The 18,825-nt window shown below is 39.2% G+C and overlaps 2 protein-coding genes across 2 annotated transcripts; one reads left to right on the top strand and one right to left on the bottom strand.

Moving 5' to 3' along the window:
- Nucleotides 1-13,046: 13,046 nt before the first annotated feature.
- Nucleotides 13,047-13,547, bottom strand: LOC141649454 (uncharacterized). Its single transcript, XM_074458144.1, has one exon. The coding sequence runs from the start codon at nt 13,545-13,547 to the stop codon at nt 13,047-13,049; it is 501 nt and encodes a 166-aa protein (XP_074314245.1).
- Nucleotides 13,548-15,686: 2,139 nt separating this feature from the next.
- Nucleotides 15,687-18,347, top strand: LOC141649455 (uncharacterized). The gene is made up of 4 exons (XM_074458145.1): nt 15,687-16,388; nt 16,473-16,851; nt 17,152-17,832; nt 18,001-18,347. The coding sequence occupies exons 1-4, from the start codon at nt 15,687-15,689 to the stop codon at nt 18,345-18,347; spliced, it is 2,109 nt and encodes a 702-aa protein (XP_074314246.1).
- Nucleotides 18,348-18,825: the final 478 nt, after the last annotated feature.

Genomic DNA, 18,825 nt, shown 5'->3' on the forward strand with positions numbered 1-18,825 from the left:
CCCAAGTTGTTCAAAGATGCTCACACTTTCGTCAATACTTGCGATAGATGCCAACGTTTTGGCAACATCTCACGTAGAAACGAAATGCCCCAACAACAGATGCTTTATTTGGAGGTTTTCGATGTGTGAGGAATAGACTTCATGGGGCCATTCCCTAATTCTTATGGATACCTCTACATCCTCTTGGCGGTTGATTACGTGTCTAAGTGGGTGGAAGCCATTCCCACGAAATGTGATGATGCAAAGACGGTGAAAGCATTTGTCAAGAGCAACATATTTTCAAGGTTCGACTTCCCAAAGGCCATTATTAGTGATAGGGGAACTCATTTTTGCAACAAGGTGATCTCAAACTTGCTTCAAAAGTATGGTGTGCTCCACAAGGTTTCTACGGCCTATCACCTCCAAACAAACGGCCAAGTGGAAGTCTCTAACCGGGAGATTAAGCATATCTTGGAAAGAACGGTCAATTCCGACCGAAAAGATTGGAGCAAGAGGCTTGAAGATGCTCTATGGGCTTATAGAACGTCTTATAAGACCCCAATCGACATATCTCCATATAGGCTAATTTATGGGAAGGGATGCCACCTTCCCGTAGAAGTTGAACACAAAGCCTATTGGGCAATCAAAGCTTTCAATCAAAATGTCGATGAGGCGGGATTGCACCAGAAAGCTTCAAATTCAAGAATTGGAAGAGCTTAGGCACAATGCCTATGACAATGCTAGCATTTACAAGGAAAAGGCTCGGTCTTGGCATGACAAGATGGTGACAAGAAGGGTTTTTGAAGAGGGACAAGATGTATTGGTTTTTCAAAGTCATCTCAAGAACTTTCCCGGCAAGCTAAGGTCGAAGTGGTATGGGTCTTACAAAGTCAAGAAAGTCTTTCCACATGGAGCGGTGGAAGTAGAAGACCCGACCTCGGGGAAAGTGATAAAGGTCAATGGGCAAAGGTTGAAGCATTACTTCAAAGGAATAGAGTTACAAGGTGAACAGGATCTTCTTTTAGAAGATCCAATTTACAAAGATTAAATCTCCAACAATGACTGCGTCGAGCCATCGACATTAAATAACGGCAAATTTGTAAATATTCTATCCCAATTTAATTGCTTTCCTAGCATAGTTCATTACCGCAATTTATTTCCTTGCATGTTAATTTCGTTTAATTAATTTAATTTGCATTGACATGTAAAAAGCACTTGAGGTTTGTTAAATGATGTAGTGATTTACAAAAACCCTCTTGGAAGGCGTGCCCAAGAGGAGATGAGAGTCGAGTTTTATAGATAAGTTCAATGGAGGAAGCCTAGAAGAGGGATCAAGGGAAAAAGGAGCCAAAATTTGGCTAAGTATAGAATTTATAATATAAAGAAACAAGGACCAAAACCGCGAGGCTAAGCACAGCCTGCGCAGAAGGCTTGCGCAGCTGCGCATGATTGCGCAGGCAACCTCAAATTTTGTGTAGCCTACGCAGGTCTGTTTGCTCGTTTCCTTACCTTTCCCAATCCCGTCTCATACTTCATTCTATCCTAACTTCTTCATCGACAAAACCCCCAATACTCCATCTCATTCATTCCAATACTCATCAAATCATCCTATATCATCAACAAACCTCAACTACCTTCACCAAATTCTTCACCAAGTTTGTCTTTGCTATCAAAAACACATTCAAACCTCCAAATTTCTGAGAAAATCCCCCAAATTTCCCAAGAACCCTAGAATTTTGCGGGTTACTTTGAAGCTTTCTCAAGTGAATTTCTGGGTCACAAAGGGTTTTTTATGCAACATCCTTCTTCATTCAAGCAAGTTTGAGAATATCCGGGAAGGTATAACAACTTTCCTCCACTCTCTTTGTTTTCAATTAGTTTAATTCAATTTACATTAGTTAGTTGAGTTAAATCCTTGCTTTTGATTGTTTATTGGGGATTGTTAGCAATTATTTTCTGTTAGGGAAGCAACAATTCAACAAAACTACCTTAAACAATCAAGTTTGTGCTAGTGCACATAAGGTGTTTGTTGGATTGCCCCATAGAAAATTTTTCAGATTTTGGTTGTTTTAAGTGATTTTTGATACTTTTGTAAGAAAGAAAAATGGTTTTTGGACTTGGAAAGGGGAAATCAAAGAAGAGAGGTGAGTTCTCAACCCAAGCACAATCCGATGCACCACCATCACCACCTAAGCCTTTTCGGGGGGATGAAGGGTTACCCACACAAGCCAAAAATTTCTTCAAGTTCCTTGAGAGCAAACCCTTGCCTATATCAAAATTCCTTCACCCGGGGACCTTGAGGGATATAGGTATCTATGACCAAACCCTTGCCTTCCTCACCAAGGTAGGACTTGAGAGGTACATGAACCTTCAACCACATACTTACCCCGCCTATACCTTAGAGTTCCTATCTACCGTCCATATCACGGGGGAAAAGGAGAGTGCTAGGGTGAATTTTCGGTTAAACAAAGTGTGGCACACTCTAACCTTCGAGAGGGTGAGGGAGATCTTAAGAGTTACTACGCCACTCTCCTCCATTAACCCACCGAGAATGGCCTTGAAAGATACTTGGTGTGTACTCACGGGAAAAACTCACATGACAAATAATGACAAAACCTCCGCCATCACACCCCCCCCCCATCCGAATTCTTACACGGATGATATCTTGTTTCTTCTTTTCGATGGGGGAACCCACAAAGCTAAATGATGGGGTCCGTGAGTGCATTTGGGCGATGTTGCCCGAGGGGGAGGGGATTCCGGATTGGGCCAAGCTTTTTGTGGTAAGTGCGTCGAAGCATAGAGAAAAGAAGGGGAGTATAAATTGTGGGGGGTTTAGTCACTCTCTTTGTGGCTAGCTTGGTTGGTGCTATTCCCGATGAACAACCTAGGGTGTGGGGGAACAATCTTTACAATGAAGCGGGATTGGTGGAGACCCATATGATCCACGCCGTGGACACGGTCCCATGGAGTTGCTATTGGTTGGGGGAGGGGGTGTGCAATACATGAGGCTACCATTGAATGGCTGTAACACCCCCATTTATTCAGGAGCCATTAGCGAGACATTCCCAAATAAATAGGGTTGTTACCATCTCGGTTTCCCGAGGTAGTGAATAACAAAGTCCAACTCACCAAAGTACTTTATATTAAAAACTTAATGATTACATGTTAATTACAACTTAACCAACTAAAACCTAATATAAAATAATTACAACTCGCAGCGGAAATAAATAAAGTGATATAATTGTTATATGTGATCAAGACTTCATCTACGGTCCAAGTCAAGCTCTCATCCCAATGCTCCCGAGTCAGCTAATCTTTAGTACCTGTCAAATCTGCTCCCCATAAAGCGGTTCACCGCAGGTGTTCACGAATACACAGTCAACCGCGAGGTTGAGTAGGAATAAATACAATCAACAAAAACATACGATAACAATCCAATTTTCTTTTTACATTGCACAACTCCCTGACAACGTGCTCCTCCCTTTTACTTAGCACACTTACCAAGTTATACTCGTTACACTAATCATCTCGCCAATCTCTGGCCGAGGCAGCCTCAACCCGAAGGTGAGTAAACACACACTACATTACCAAAAGGTAATGTCTACCTCAACATATAGTTGAGTAATATCCACCAAATGGCATGCAGACCAATCTGGGGCCTGCCTCGAGTAAACACGATAAATATCGTCTGCCAGAATAAATTTGTTCAACCACTCCACATTACTTTAAGTAATGTCTGCCAGAATAAATCTGTTACTACTACAACAATACTCCACCACAATTTAACCAACATATATAATATAATTCTCCCTTCCAACAGTTACGATATTATTAACCACCATATGCAATATAAATCTTCCTTCCAACAATTACGATTTTATCAACCAACACAATTCACATACGATCAATTCACTTTAATATAAATCATCCAACAAACATTATCGAGTAAAAGTTGAGTAGGATTTATCCCTACATGACAAGCAATATCCAATTAAGCAGCTCAAGCGATCCAATAATAAATAAAGCAGACGAACCCGATTATAAATTCTTCGCAAATCGTCACCTAACATAAATATTATAATTTCCAATTATTAATTATTACCTTCCATTATTATTTAATAATTATAAATTATATTCATTATTCAAATTAATTAATTAATTATTATTATTAAAGGTCTATGATATTAAAACCCGATTCAAATTCAATCCCGAGTCATCCAAGTAAAACCCGTCTTAAAGCAAATAAGTCAACCCAAGTAACCAAATACCCAAACACGTGAAACAACCCAAACTACCAATGACAAACCACGTGAAAACAAACCCACATACACACTTATTATACACGACAAAACCGCGTCCAACACCCATCCTTTAACCGCCTTCTCCCGACACTACCAACCACCAATGACACCACCATCACCCGCCTCCTCTTGCCTGCACTACGACGAACCCCGACATCCTCCTACCAACAGCTAAACTGCCCCCTGCAACCCTCAATCACACGCCCTAACAGTTACCGAAAACCCGACACAAACAACAACTTCACACTTAACCACCCTCACGGCCACCAGTGGTTATCACCTGCCGACCAACCACTCTCCTGACACCGGCGACACATCCCCACACGACCACCAGAACCCTGCCCTCGCAACGCCACCACGACACCCTCACAACATCAACACTATCGACACAACAACAACTCTACCCTCTATCACCACCAGCAGCCATCTATGGCCACCACCATCGTCGCCACTGACTCAAGGAGGTTCCATGGGTTATCCCCTCACCCCCTCGACACCACTACACAGGCCACAATATTCAGTTTTAGACGGTTGCAAGAGAACAGAAACGAACCCCTATTTTCGCGTTTTTCGACTACCCACCAGCACCAACCACCTTCTGCCGCCACGCCAACGCCACCACCATAGTTGACTAACTACCCCCGTCACAACCCCACCTTACCTAGGTCAAGTCTCGGCCATTTGAGGGTTCAATTACCCACTACAATCACCCACAACTTAACCCGCAACACCCCCTGACCAGCCACCTTTAGCCACCCCAAAAACCGTCCCATCAAGGTCCACGTCGGTCAAATAAGGTCATGTCAGAATCTCGGCAGTCAAAGGTTATTCTAGGTCCAAATCTCGAGTCTTATGGTGGTCTAGTTATCGAGTTATAATATGCTAAAGTGTATACATAAGATGGTCTGAAATATTACCTTGAGTCGATTAATTGGTTTTGTTAATTCCTTCTTCTTTCCGTCTCCTAAAGCTCCTCCTCTTTAATTTGTGATTAATTTCTCAGATTTAATAGGGTTTTTATAGCGTAGGATTATAGAGAATACGAGGTCAATTAGAACACTATCATAACTTACCCTATTCCAATTAGTATAGGAATTACCATTATTATAATTACCATTATATTATTATTATTACATATCTTACCATAAATAGGGTTCCCTCATACAATATTTACTAATTTATTATTGCCATAAATTATTATTATTATTTATATAATTATTATTACTTTTATATATTATTATTTCCGTATTATATTATTATTAATTCCCGATACAAATCCCGATTATATTCATACCAATTTAATAAATTTTGGCCCAATTAATCAATGGCACACGGTCCAACACTCGATTATCTACTAAGCCCAATTCACGACTTGGATTATTAACTTATTAATAAATTAATTTACGTCTTTCTTTATTATTAGAAATGCCATTAATTTAATTATTTAAATTACATAAATTATTCTCATAAATTATTATCAAAATACAGGGTATTACAGTCTTCCCCCCTTAAAATGAACTTTGTCCCGAAGTTCGCCCACAACTACCACAACAACATTTACAAACATCTACACAACTAAACCTCATTCCAACTTATGATCATTGCAACATAATCAATTTACTTAATTATTATCAAACCATATCGTACTTATCAAAAGTTGCTTCAATAATTATTCAAAACATTTGTAGTATCACATTCCTTCCCCCTAAAAATAACTCCGTCCCCGAAGTTCGAGATATCAAACAACTACTTCTCTTTCCATGATAACGAGATCATCAAAACCATAATGATAACACCACAAGAACATCTAACATACATTGTAAAATGAGCCAACTATTATTTTCGACATATTATCGATTGATGATGTAATAAAAGTTACTAAACAAAAATTAAATAACTACAACCTTTGAATTAATTTAGATTTACTACTTGCGCGATTATTTCTTACTAACGAATTCTAACTAAAACATGGATGCAATTAATGTAATTATACGTATAGGCTTAGGGGCAACACATTTCTCATATCACTAGATAGGTTATTCTACTTCACATAGATCATAACATCAAAATGCCAAGGTGAGATAACCAAGAAACAATTCTTTAGAAATTTTAGCACAATTACATTTTCAAGGATAAGGAAATACATGTTACAACATCCAAAAATCATAAATAAATAATAACTTAATTATTCCTCGAGAGCTTATACTTTTTAGAAAATACAGAGAGATAGTAAACCATGAGAAAAAGAATCAAGTCAAAAACTCATAAGGTCAATTTATAATGCATTTTACAAATTATTTGGTCGAAACAGAAATTTTACAGCAACTTGTCAGAAACTTAGGTCAAATTGTAAAAATCACTATAAATTGTCAAAATATTTTCATACAACATGGGTTATTAATTTAGAAACATATACGAGTCTTTTAAACAATGGAGCTAGAATTAGACCAAATCGACAAGTAGTTTTTAAATGGCAAATTTTACAAAAATATGGCGCGAAAACATCACTATACAGGAATATTCTGACCACTGTCCACTAAAATATTTATTCCTCCTAAACCGTATATTATTTAAACACGAGACCAGTGGCATATGAAAGCTAACTCACAAGGGTATCACACATAAAAATCTCGTATAATAATTTTAAACAGACAGTAAATGGCAGCCAAAACAATTAAGGATAAAATCTTGTGAAATCAACCAAAAATCGCATTCTTCACAATTCCACACAACAATTAATACTTTACATGTTTAATCATATTCACACCTTCTACATACATGCCAACATACTTCCTCATATCAACATGCTTATAATAATACTTAAAAGAAATCATATCACATCCCTCCTCCGTAAGATAAGGTTACGCCCCCGTAACCGCATTCATCAATGAAAACAACATGTAAATAAGGCAACAAGAACTTTCAAGACAAAACAAACAATATTAATTTTAAATAAATCCCACACTCTCAAGTATTCTCTCAGGGTTCCCGGTTCAAAACTGAGAGGGCCATGGTACGAATTAAGGATGTCTCCTTAACCGCACTAAAAGGGGCTCCTAACAGTTTCTACCCGGGGTTCATTTTATTTAGACACAACCTAAGTTCATTATTATTCATTGGTTAGGCCTGAGGATCGTTTTGCTCCGATACCACTTTGTAACACCCCCATTTATTCAGGAGCCTTTAGCTAGACATTCCCAAATAAATAGGGCTGTTACCATCTCTGTTTTCCGAGGTAGTGAATAACAAAGTCCAACTCACCAAAGTACTTTATATTAAAAACTTAATGATTACATGTTAATTACAACTTAACTAACTAAAACCTAATATAAAATAATTACAACTCGCAGCGGAAATAAATAAAGTGATATAATTGTTCTATGTGATCTAGACTTCATCTACGGTCCAAGTCAAGCTCTCATCCCAATGCTCCCGAGTCAGCTAATCTTTAGTACCTGTCAAATCTGCTCCCCGTAAAACGGTTCACCGCAGGTGTTCACGAATACACAGTCAACCGCGAGGTTGAGTAGAAATAAATACTATCAACAAAAACATACGATAACAATCCAATTTTCTTTTTACATTGCACAACTCCCTGACAACGTGCTCCTCCCTTTTACTTAGCACACTTACCAAGTTATACTCGTCACACTAATCATCCCGCCAATCCCTGGCCGGGGCAGCCTCAACCCGAAGGTGAGTAAACACACACTACATTACCAAAAGGTAATGTCTACCTCAACATATAGTTGAGTAATATCCACGGATGGCTGCGAGACCAACGGGGCTGCCTCGAGTAAACACGATAAATATCGTCGCGCGAATAAATCTGTTCAACCACTCCACATTACTATAAGTAATGTCTGCCAGAATAAATCTGTTACTACTACAACAATACTCCACCACAATTTAACCAACATATACAATATAATTCTCCCTTCCAACAGTTACGATATTATTTACCACCATATACAATATAAATCTTCCTTCCAACAATTACGATTTTATCAACCAACACAATTCACATACGATCAATTCACTTTAATATAAATCATCCAACAAACATTATCGAGTAAAAGTTGAGTAGGATTTATCCCTACCTGACAAGCAATATCCAATTAAGCAGCTCAAGCGATCCAATAATAAATAAAGCCGACGAACCCGATTATAAATTCTTCGCAAATCGTCACCTAACATAAATATTATAATTTCCAATTATTAATTATTACCTTCCATTATTATTTAATAATTATAAATTATATTCATTATTCAAATTAATTAATTAATTATTATTATTAAAGGTCTATGATATTAAAACCCGATTCAAATTCAATCCCGAGTCATCCAAGTAAAACCCGTCTTAAAGCAAATAAGTCAACCCAAGTAACCAAATACCCAAACACGTGAAACAACCCAAACTACCAATGACAAACCACGTGAAAACAAACCCACATACACACTTATTATACACGACAAAACCGCGTCCAACACCCATCCTTTAACCGCCTTCTCCCGACACTACCAACCACCAATGACACCACCATCGCCTGCCTCCTCTTGCCTGCACTACGACGAACTCCGACATCCTCCTACCAACAGCTAAACCGCCCCCTGCAACCCTCAATCACACGCCCTAAACAGTTCCCGAAAACCCGACACAAACAACAACTTCACACTTAACCACCCTCATGGCCACCAGTGGTTATCACCTGCCGACCAACCACTCACCTGACACCGGCGACACATCCCCACACGACCACCAGAACCCCTAGCAACGCCACCACGACACCCTCACAACATCAACACTATCGACACAACAACAACTCCACCCTCTATCACCACCACCAGCCACCTATGGCCACCACCATCATCGCCACTGACTCAAGGAGGTTCCATGGGTTATCCCCTCACCCCCTCGACACCACTACATATGCCACAATATTCAATTTTAGACGGTTGCAAGAGAACAGAAACGAACCCCTGTTTTCGCGTTTTTCGACTACCCACCAGCACCAACCACCTTCTGCCGCCACGCCAACACTACCACCATAGTTGACTAACTACCCCCGTCACAACCCCACCTTACCCAGGTCAAGTCTCGGCCATTTGAGGGTTCAATTACCCAATACAATCACCCACAACCTAACCCGCAACACCCCCTGACCAGCCACCTTTAGCCACCCCAAAAACCGTCCCATCAAGGTCCACGTCGGTCAAATAAGGTCATGTCAGAATCTCGGCAGTCAAAGGTTATTCTAGGTCCAAACCTCGAGTCCTATGGTGGTCTAGTTATCGAGTTATAATATGCTAAAGTGTATACATAAGATGGTCTGAAATATTACCTTGAGTCGATTAATTGGTTTTGTTAATTCCTTCTTCTTTCCGTCTCCTAAAGCTCCTCCTCTTTAATTTGTGATTAATTTCTCAGATTTAATAGGGTTTTTATAGCGTAGGATTATAGAGAATACGAGGTCAATTAGAACACTATCATAACTTACCCTATTCCAATTAGTATAGGAATTACCATTATTATAATTACCATTATATTATTATTATTACATATCTTACCATAAATAGGGTTCCCTCATACAATATATACTAATTTATTATTGCCATAAATTATTATTATTATTTATATAATTATTATTACTTTTATATATTATTATTTCCGTATTATATTATTATTAATTCCCGATACAAATCCCGATTATATTCATACCAATTTAATAAATTTCGGCCCAATTAATCAATGACACACGGTCCACCACTCGATTATCAACTAAGCCCAATTCACGACTTGGATTATTAACTTATTATTAAATTAATTAACGTCTTTCTTTATTATTAGAAATGCCATTAATTTAATTATTTAAATTACATAAATTATTCTCATAAATTATTATCAAAATACGGGGTATTACAATGGCCCCTTTCCAAGCGGGTTGAGAGCCCGCGATTTCTTTTGTCCCGCCGAGGCAAACCTCCCCAACCCACCCCCACAAAGAATGTGCAAAAGAAGAGCAATTGAACCATCCCAAGGCCCCCAACAAATGGAAGAAAGAGAGGTTGAAATTATAGAGGGGGGATTTCATGCTACCCCGCATATTCCTTCGTCCTACCAACCGCCTCAAGACACCCCTATGTATGAGGCTGGGGGTTCCTCCACTCCAACTTTGGAACCATGGCAACATCAAATGTTCCAATACTTTGAGGATACCCGGGGGACTTTGAAGGAGATTAGTGGGAGGGTTGAGAACTCCCATTCTTGGCAACAACAACAACAAGGGCCAAGATTGGAGAGTTTGGAACAATTTCGTAATGCGTTTGAAGAGCACAAACGGTTGGGAGATGAGGCCGAATTGGCTCAAAGAATAATGCTTGAAGGGATTGTTAAAAGGCAAGAGGAGTCTTATGCTTGGTAACAACAACAAGCCAAGGTTTGGGCGGAGAATCAAGCTATGTGGCAAAGCCAAAACGAGTGGCGAGAGCAAGTGAGCCACCAATTTGGGGTGCAAAACGAAAGGCACCACCAATATCTTGAAGATTCATACCATGATGCTCAAGCCCAAGAAGATTCCTTTGGCCTCATTCAAGGCCTATTTGGCATGACTCTCCACCAACATGAACCAAATTACCAACCTACCATTAATGAAATCCAAGTTGATGAGGCCTACATTAGGGCCAAGAAAGAAAGAGAAAGAAGAAGAGGCAACCGCGGGGCATATGAGCAAGGTGAAGGCTCGGGCCCCTCCAACCAAAACCCTTGAGGAATTTGGCACTCCTCCACATTGAGGACAATGTGAGATTTAAGTGTGGGGGAGTGAGTAAGTGTAATATATGTAAATTGCTTCCTTTTGTCAATGCAAGTGTGAAAAAAAAATCCCGGCTAGGTGAAAACCCACAAGGGTGGGTGCCTAAGGCAAGATTGGGAAGGTGGCCGAGGACGGAATGAAAACCCGAAAGGGCGTTCCGGGAAAATGAAAAATTAAGATGCGAGCCACCATGAGAGGAAAGGGAAAGCTAAGGTGAAAAGGGCACCTTAGGCAAAATGAGGGATTTTCAACAAAAAAATGGAAAAATTGAAAAAGCAACACCAAAAATATGGAGGGACAAGAAGGGAGTGATAAGGAAGGTCTTGGAAGGAGGCTAGTTCTAGGATTTAATTTATTTTGAGTCACAAAAACTCGTCTCAAATTGGTGGATTTTTGATTTGGCTACTTGTGTTGTTGATGCTTAATGGAGTTTGGCCAACCAAGTAACACAACTCTCATTGTATGGAGTGATAAGAGGGTGATATAAGTGGAGTAATTTGATGATTTAGGAGGTTGTTTAGACCACTTTGCTATCACCTTGGAATAAGGTGAGAGTGGTCATCTCTTGATAGGTGATATAAGAAGGGTGGTTGTGATGTTAATGAGTCAGAGTTGGAGATGTGTTGTGTCTTGTTTGAGGAAGATATAAGGCGGGGGAGCGAGTGAAGAGTTTGTGTCAAATTTGAGTCAAGTTCTTTTCTTTTTAATTGGTGGTTGTTTAAGAGGGAGATACAATACGGAAGAGGAAAGGGAAGAGTGATCATTCACTCCTACACTCTCTTGTAGACTACATACTTGCTTATTTCGGGTTTTGCTCGGGACTAGCAAAAGTCTAAGTGTGGGGGAGTTTGATAGTAGTGTTTTGTGTCGGTCTAAGAGGGTGATCTTATCATCCTCGTGTCTTTTAATATGGGTCTTTAAGTATGCTTTTCCTAGTATTTGTTAATAGGGTATGATGTGGTAACTTGTGTGTTTTACCTCGGTTTGACAATTGATCTTAATGCACGGAACCCAAGGGTCAAAGAGGACCTTTCAAAGGTCAAGACAAGGCACAAGCGGCTCACATGTAGCGTAAAATCCAGCTGGGAGAAGTAGGATTGAAGATTAGAAGAAATGAGAACAATTGAAGAGGTCTAACTCTTTGAAATTAGAAGTCCAAAAATGCGAGTCTAGGCGCAGGCTGCGCAAACAAGGTGCGCAGCTGCGCACGATTGCACAGGCAAGAACATTTTTGGCACAGGCTGCGCAGCCTGCGCAGCTCTGTTTTATTGGGCTTTTTAATCTCCTTTTGGGCTTCTTAAGTGGAAATCTTTTTAGGTTTTCGTGAAGCCCTATATATACCCAAGAGTTTGAAGACCTGAAAACATCATACACCATCATATCATCTCATCTAATCTCATCACTTAGGGTTTTAAGCTTTTAATAATTTAGAGGATTTTCTCATTCAAAGTTGTAATCTTTCCTTATATTTTGGGTTTATGAAGACTATGAAAGGCTAAATCCTTCCTTACTTGGTGTAATTCATCCAAAGTCTCCAACTTTGGTATTGTAAGACTCTTTTAATCTCTTCTTATTTATCTAATGATCTTTCCTTATGCTTAATTCTTATGTTGAGTAGATGAATGTTAGAATTGATCACTCTTGCATCTTGTTTACCCAACTATTGCAAATTCTAGAGAAATGGTTTAATCTATCTAGGATTATTTGGAGCAAGCTTGTTGTATGTTGATTTTGTTTAAAGGATTCACGCAATAAGTAGGAAATTTCATGTCTTTTCTCATTTGTATGGTTTAATCTTGTGAGAATTGATCCTAGCTTCTTGTCTTGGAACAACTCTTAATGCTCATGTTTGATTTGCACTCATTTTTTTGGTGAAATGTGAGCTTTGATTAATGAAATAATCAGAATTACATGTAGTCCACTTTGGATAATACAACTAGGCTTTAAAAAAACATCACATATTAATTCCTAAGCTTACAAGCCAATCCTTATCCCCTACTAAAACAGGCCGAGTAACAACTTGTATCAGCCTTGCCTTCACTGTAGCTTTTATCTCGTCTGCAACAATATCAGGTCTTCTCAGTTTAAGATCAACACGACAATTGTTTCTCTCCATCCAGACTGCATACCAGCAAGCCAGTCTGATTACTCTATAAACCTTCTTCTGTGTCTTAGATGTACCAGTGACAGTGCTCAAATTAATATGTAACCAATCTTCTAGCACAGCAACAACCTTAGAGCTATAATCACAGCTCCCAAAGAGATGGCCATGCCCTTCTTCTTCCTTCTCACAGAGAACACACCTGTTAGTATTGCACAGGCCTAATGAAAACAGCTTAGCTCTTGTGTTCAATGCTTCATGTTTGATAAGCCAGCCTATGAGAGAATGCTTAGGAGTAGCCCAGCCATCCCAAACATCCTTATACCAGTGGACAGGGGGGTGTGTTCCCTGCATCCACTGGTAACCAGAAGTTGATTTGCACTCATTGTTTAATGAATTGTTGATTAAACTTGAAGGACATACTTGGATGGTTTAATTTGTGTATGTTCACATCTTGACTTGAAAGTATTGGGTTGATAATAAGAGGAGAGCTATAAAAGAGTCAGACTTTACTATTGTTGGTTAATAAGGAAGAATTGCACCAAGTCCTCTTAAATATTGAATCATCTTACTCACCAAGTGTTTGTTATATTGCTTGTTAGACAAAGATTGCAATTTTACTTTGTTTCATGTTACCAATCAACTCAAAACCCCCCATTTATCTATGTTTATCGATTGTTGGTCATTGTTGATAACCATTGTTTGTTTATAACCTTGTCTTTAGTAGTCAATAGTTTACAATTCAAGTTTTTAGCTTAAAAGTCCTTCTCTTGGGACCGACCCTTACTTGCACTATATTGCTTTATCCATTAGAGTAATCTAGAGTATAGTTTGGCTTATAAATGGTTAATTTGGTAGTTTAATTCTAGCATTTAACGACCTTGTCTTATTTACTATCAGGTATGAAAAGAGTATAGGATTGCTTTTTACGTGAGGTTGACGGAGTTTTGCTAGTTTTTTTTTTATGATGTGTGATGTGTCTCACTTGGGTAGTAGAGGGAGTTTATATAGAGAAATGGAAATGGGAATGCTCTAGGGTTTAGATGACTCCTCTATGAGCTGGTGAGAGAGTATGATAGCTTGTTTGATATAGGGGCAGATGAAAATAGGCGAAATGTGGGGAAATGAGAGGAAAATTTCCGGTTTTGGTCAAAAATAGAGAGGATAATGTGAGAATATTATGTTTCGGTGTTGAGGGAGATAAGAAGGGTTGACTGGGGGGCATGCAGTATATCTTATGCTTGAGAGAAAAGTTAGAGAAATGGGAAAGGAAATGGTCTAGGCTGGGGTTCAAAAAGGGGGTTGCGGGGTACTCTTTTTTACCGCGTAAAAGCAGAGGCTCAGGTTGGGTGTTTGTGTTGGATTTTATGTGAGGTCTGGATCTGGGTTGGGGCTAGGATAGATGTTGGGCCGTTGGGGTTGTGGGTCAGGTGTAGGGTGAGAGCAAGTCTAGGTGAGAGTGGAAATGAGTGTGTGTTGGTGTCGGGTTTGGCTAGTAAACGGGGGTGGTTTGGGTCGTGGTTTATGAAGAAAAAATAAAGGGAAATGAGGGTGTGCATGGGGAGTCGAGCTTGTGATCAATGGGGTGGGTTTAGGCCAAAGTACTCCTCGAAATTTGTGTCCAAAATAGCATAAAAAATGAGCAGAAATCGTTTTAAAGAAACGAGCTCAAAACCACTCAAAAATTTTATAAATGGGGTGATCAATGGGGTGTGTTATATCATCATCGGGTGTTTTGACAGGAATTCTATAAATGCCAGTATCTACATATACAGGTATCTACAAATATATTGTTGTAGTATGTCCTAAACTTTTACAACATTTTTATAAATGCTGATATTTTGCGGAATGAGTTTTTTTAGGAACGACTTTTATGAAATCTTGCACCAGGTATTATGAACGTATCCTTTAAAGCTGCATCAAATTGAGCCACCCAAAATAACAAAGTTTGCCTAGAAATCAAAATTTATAATCTTACAAAAGCAAATATCTAACTTATGCAATGATTTCCGAAAACAAAAATAAATAGGAAAAAGTTCGGACAATTATTATAATTTACTTTTCATCATTAGTAAAAATAGTTAATAATATATAAAATAGATGAACAAATTGTATTTAAGAGAATATTTTATACTTCATCCGTTCCATTGAATTGTTTACGTTTTCTATTTTAGACTGTTCCATTTGATCATTTACGTTTCCTTATATGAATATTTTTGAACAATTAAATGACTCATGCACCATCATTTACCATATATGAGTAAACTGTATTTAAGTAAGAGAATATTTAATAGTTGTAACTAAGGGTGGTCGCAGGCTGAGCTAAGCTAGCCCGAAATCGGCCTAGGGTAGGGGCGGGTCAACACGAGCCGACCGGCTCAATGAGGGTGGACCCTCAACTGGCCTAGTCAAGTCGAGGGCGATTTTATATTGTAATACAAGTGGTGGTATACTGGTATGAACTATGAAGTAGTCAATTAATTGGATTGACATATGGGTTTTGAATTTAGATGGTGTAATGCGCCTATTATCTTTGAAACAGATTTAATTACTTATAATGGTAGAAGACCTTATCGTATGGAGGCTTGGAACCTGGATTATGAGGAATGTATTCGCTTGGTACATTACGAATGGACTGAGCCTGTCTTAGGCTCTGCCACCGTCAGAATGATACGTAAGTTATCAAGAGTTAGAAATTGTATGCGTCTTTGGTCTATTTCCAAGAGGAAAGAATGGAATAAGAAATGGAGTGATTTTGATGACAATTTGGTCGAAGGGCTCCACGAAATTGAGACGAAAGGAGTGACTCGAACTTTCACCTCTGCATATGCTAGTCAAGTGGAGTATGCTAAAGTCTCGGCTAAATATTGGAAACAAAGGGCCAAGATGAAATGGAACACCGAGGGAGATACATGCTCCAAGTATTTCTTTAATTGGGTTAAGGGTAGGGCAGGCAAGAATTACATTGCTGGGATTAAAATGGATAATGGGGAGTGGAATTTTGACAGTGAGGGTATTAAGGGTTTATTTGTCCAATTCTACTCTAGACTCTTTCAGGAAGGAGCAAATCAGATCAATTTTACTGAGTACCGCCTTCTTGTGAAAAATTTGTTCAAAAGTATTAATAAAGAGTTCCTTTCTCCGATGATAAAGATGCACTTGGCATTCGCTTTACCCCTAAGGAGGTTAAATGCGGTGTGTTTCAACTTGGTCCGTTAAAATATCAGGGACCGATGGTATTCTGCTATCTTCTTCCATAAGTGTTGGCATTTTATTAAGCATGATGTTGTTGGGACTGTTTTGGCTATCCTCAATGGTAATAGCTCACGAATTTCGAATAAGACTTTCTTAGTTCTTATCCCGAAATCTAGTGCCCCTAAAAACTTGATTGATAACTTCCGACCGATTAGCTTATGCAATGTTATAATGAAAGTCATTACTAGATGTATCACTAACCGATTGAAAAAGTACATGGGAAAACTAGTGGGTGACTTTCAAAATGCTTTTGTTCCTGGGAGGAATATTGGTGATAATATTTTAATTACAAATGAAATATTACACAAAATTTCTTCATCTAGAAGTGGTAGGATGGGTAGGATGGCCTTTAAAGCTGATATGAGTAAAGCCTATGATCGGTTGGACTGGAACTTTATCAGAGGTACGCTTCTCTTGATGGGATTCACTCCTAATTTCATTTAGCTGATTATGAAGTGTATCACGACGGTGTCTTATGAAATTCTGGTAAATGGAGTTCCTTCAAGACGTATCCACCCGAGGTGCGGCCTTCGTCAGGGCGATCCTCTTTCCCCTTATATTTTTGTTATGTGCACGAAAATTCTCTCGTTAAACATTCTACGCATGGAGAAGGAGGGGATTATACGAGGAATAAAGATCAGCAGAAATAGTATACCTATCTCCCATATGCTTTTTGCGGATGATTCTATGCTTTTTATTGAAGGTAATTCTAAGAGTTGCGAAAGCCTTGACAAAGTTATTAAGGATTATTGTCATGCCTCCGGCCAGGTTATTAATGATAATAAGTCTTCTATGATGTTAAGTTCGAGCTCTAGTCTGTCTTTTGCTCGAAAATGCTTGAAAACCTTCAATATACCGTGTGGCACTAATTTGGGATCCTACTTGGGTATTCCTACGGACGTGGGACTCTCAGGTGGGAATAAAAGTAAAAGGGAAATTTTTGAGTTTATCATTGATAAGGTTAGGAAGCGATTATCTTCATGGAATTACATTCTTCTATCGCCGGCGGGTAGATTGGCTTTGATTTCTTCTGTCTTGTCCTTCCTCTCGGTTTACTTTCTATCGGTATTCAAAATACCGGTAAGTGTGACAAAAAGATTAGATGCTATTTTGTCACATTTTTGGTGGGCGGGCCATAAGAAATCTCCCTCTATTAGTTGGTGTAGTAGACTTTTCCTAAGTCAACCCCAAAGGAATGGTGGTCTGGGTATTAGACGTATGAAGGAGTTCAATCAAGCACTTCTAGCAAAGATTGGATGGAGAATGATCACCCACCCAGATTATATTCTCTGTAAGTCTATTGGTGCTAAATATGGCCTAAAGTGGTGTGAAGGTGATCTGCTCTTTAACGATGGCAAGAGTAATTCTTCGTGGGGATGGACAGGTATAGTTTAGGGCCTTCAACTCATCAAACCCCATTTAGCGTGGAACTTCTCCCCATTGTCTGACCTTGGTGTTTGGAATACTAAATGGGTTCATGGAACGGTGCCGAGGCCACGATGTGTTGAGCTTCTTACTGATTCACCCAACTTGTGTAATTTGAGAATCAAAGATCTTATTTGTGACAACAACAGGTGGGACCATAGACTTGTGTCTTTGTCTTTTGACGAAACTTCCATTAAGGACATTCTTGCTATTCCACTTCGATACTCTGAAGGCAGCGACACTTTCTATTGGTCTGCCTCGTCATCTGGGAATTACTCAGTTAAGATTGGCTATCACATTGCTCTTCAAAATCTTGGAACACTTGACTTCCCGAAGGACCGATCAAGAGTTCTGCTTTGCATATATGGGTGTCTTTCAAAAAATCCTTTGGAACCTGCCAGGGCCGAAAAGCTGGATCATTCTCTTATGGAAACTTCTCACGGAATCGATGCCCACTGGGGAAGGATTCCTTAGGAGGGGCTTTGATGGTCCTTTTACTTGCGTGCTTTGTGATTCACAAGAAACGGAATCACCGGAACACCTTTTTCCGGGACTGTTCGTTTGCTAACAGAGTTTGGACTGGAAGTCTCCTGGGGATTAGGGCACAATCAGGGGATATTTTGAGTCTCCGGTCTTGGGTTTACAATTGGCTTTCTGTTCTTTTTAAGGCTGATAATAAGCTTGAGGCTTGTCTCTCCTTTTTGTGTACCTTTTGGACTATTTGGGTGGTAAGGTGCAGAAGGATTTTTGACAGTACCGAGTGCTCCCCTATTGTGCTATCTTTCTTTATCAAGACTCCCTTAACTTAGCTCTTTCTGCTGAAGATGGAAAACCCGGGTCCATAGCTCCCCAAACACTGATGGAGGAGGACTTGACTAATCTTAGGAATGGAGAACCCTTTCCTCTGATTCAGAGTTCTATGAGTTGCTCTCGGTCTCATATTTATGTGGAT

Source organism: Silene latifolia, chromosome 3, assembly GCF_048544455.1.
Source record: "Silene latifolia isolate original U9 population chromosome 3, ASM4854445v1, whole genome shotgun sequence".
NCBI lineage: Eukaryota > Viridiplantae > Streptophyta > Magnoliopsida > Caryophyllales > Caryophyllaceae > Silene > Silene latifolia.

Coding starts and splice junctions, on each gene's coding strand:
- LOC141649454 (XM_074458144.1), bottom strand. CDS start 13,547: ATGCAGGGAACACACCCCCCTGTCCACTGGTATAAGGATGTTTGGGAT.
- LOC141649455 (XM_074458145.1), top strand. CDS start 15,687: ATGGGTTTTGAATTTAGATGGTGTAATGCGCCTATTATCTTTGAAACA. Junction 16,852..17,151: donor GGACTGGAACTTTATCAGAG/GTACGCTTCTCT, acceptor TTTTTATTGAAG/GTAATTCTAAGAGTTGCGAA. Junction 17,833..18,000: donor TTCTTCGTGGGGATGGACAG/GTATAGTTTAGG, acceptor TGAGAATCAAAG/ATCTTATTTGTGACAACAAC.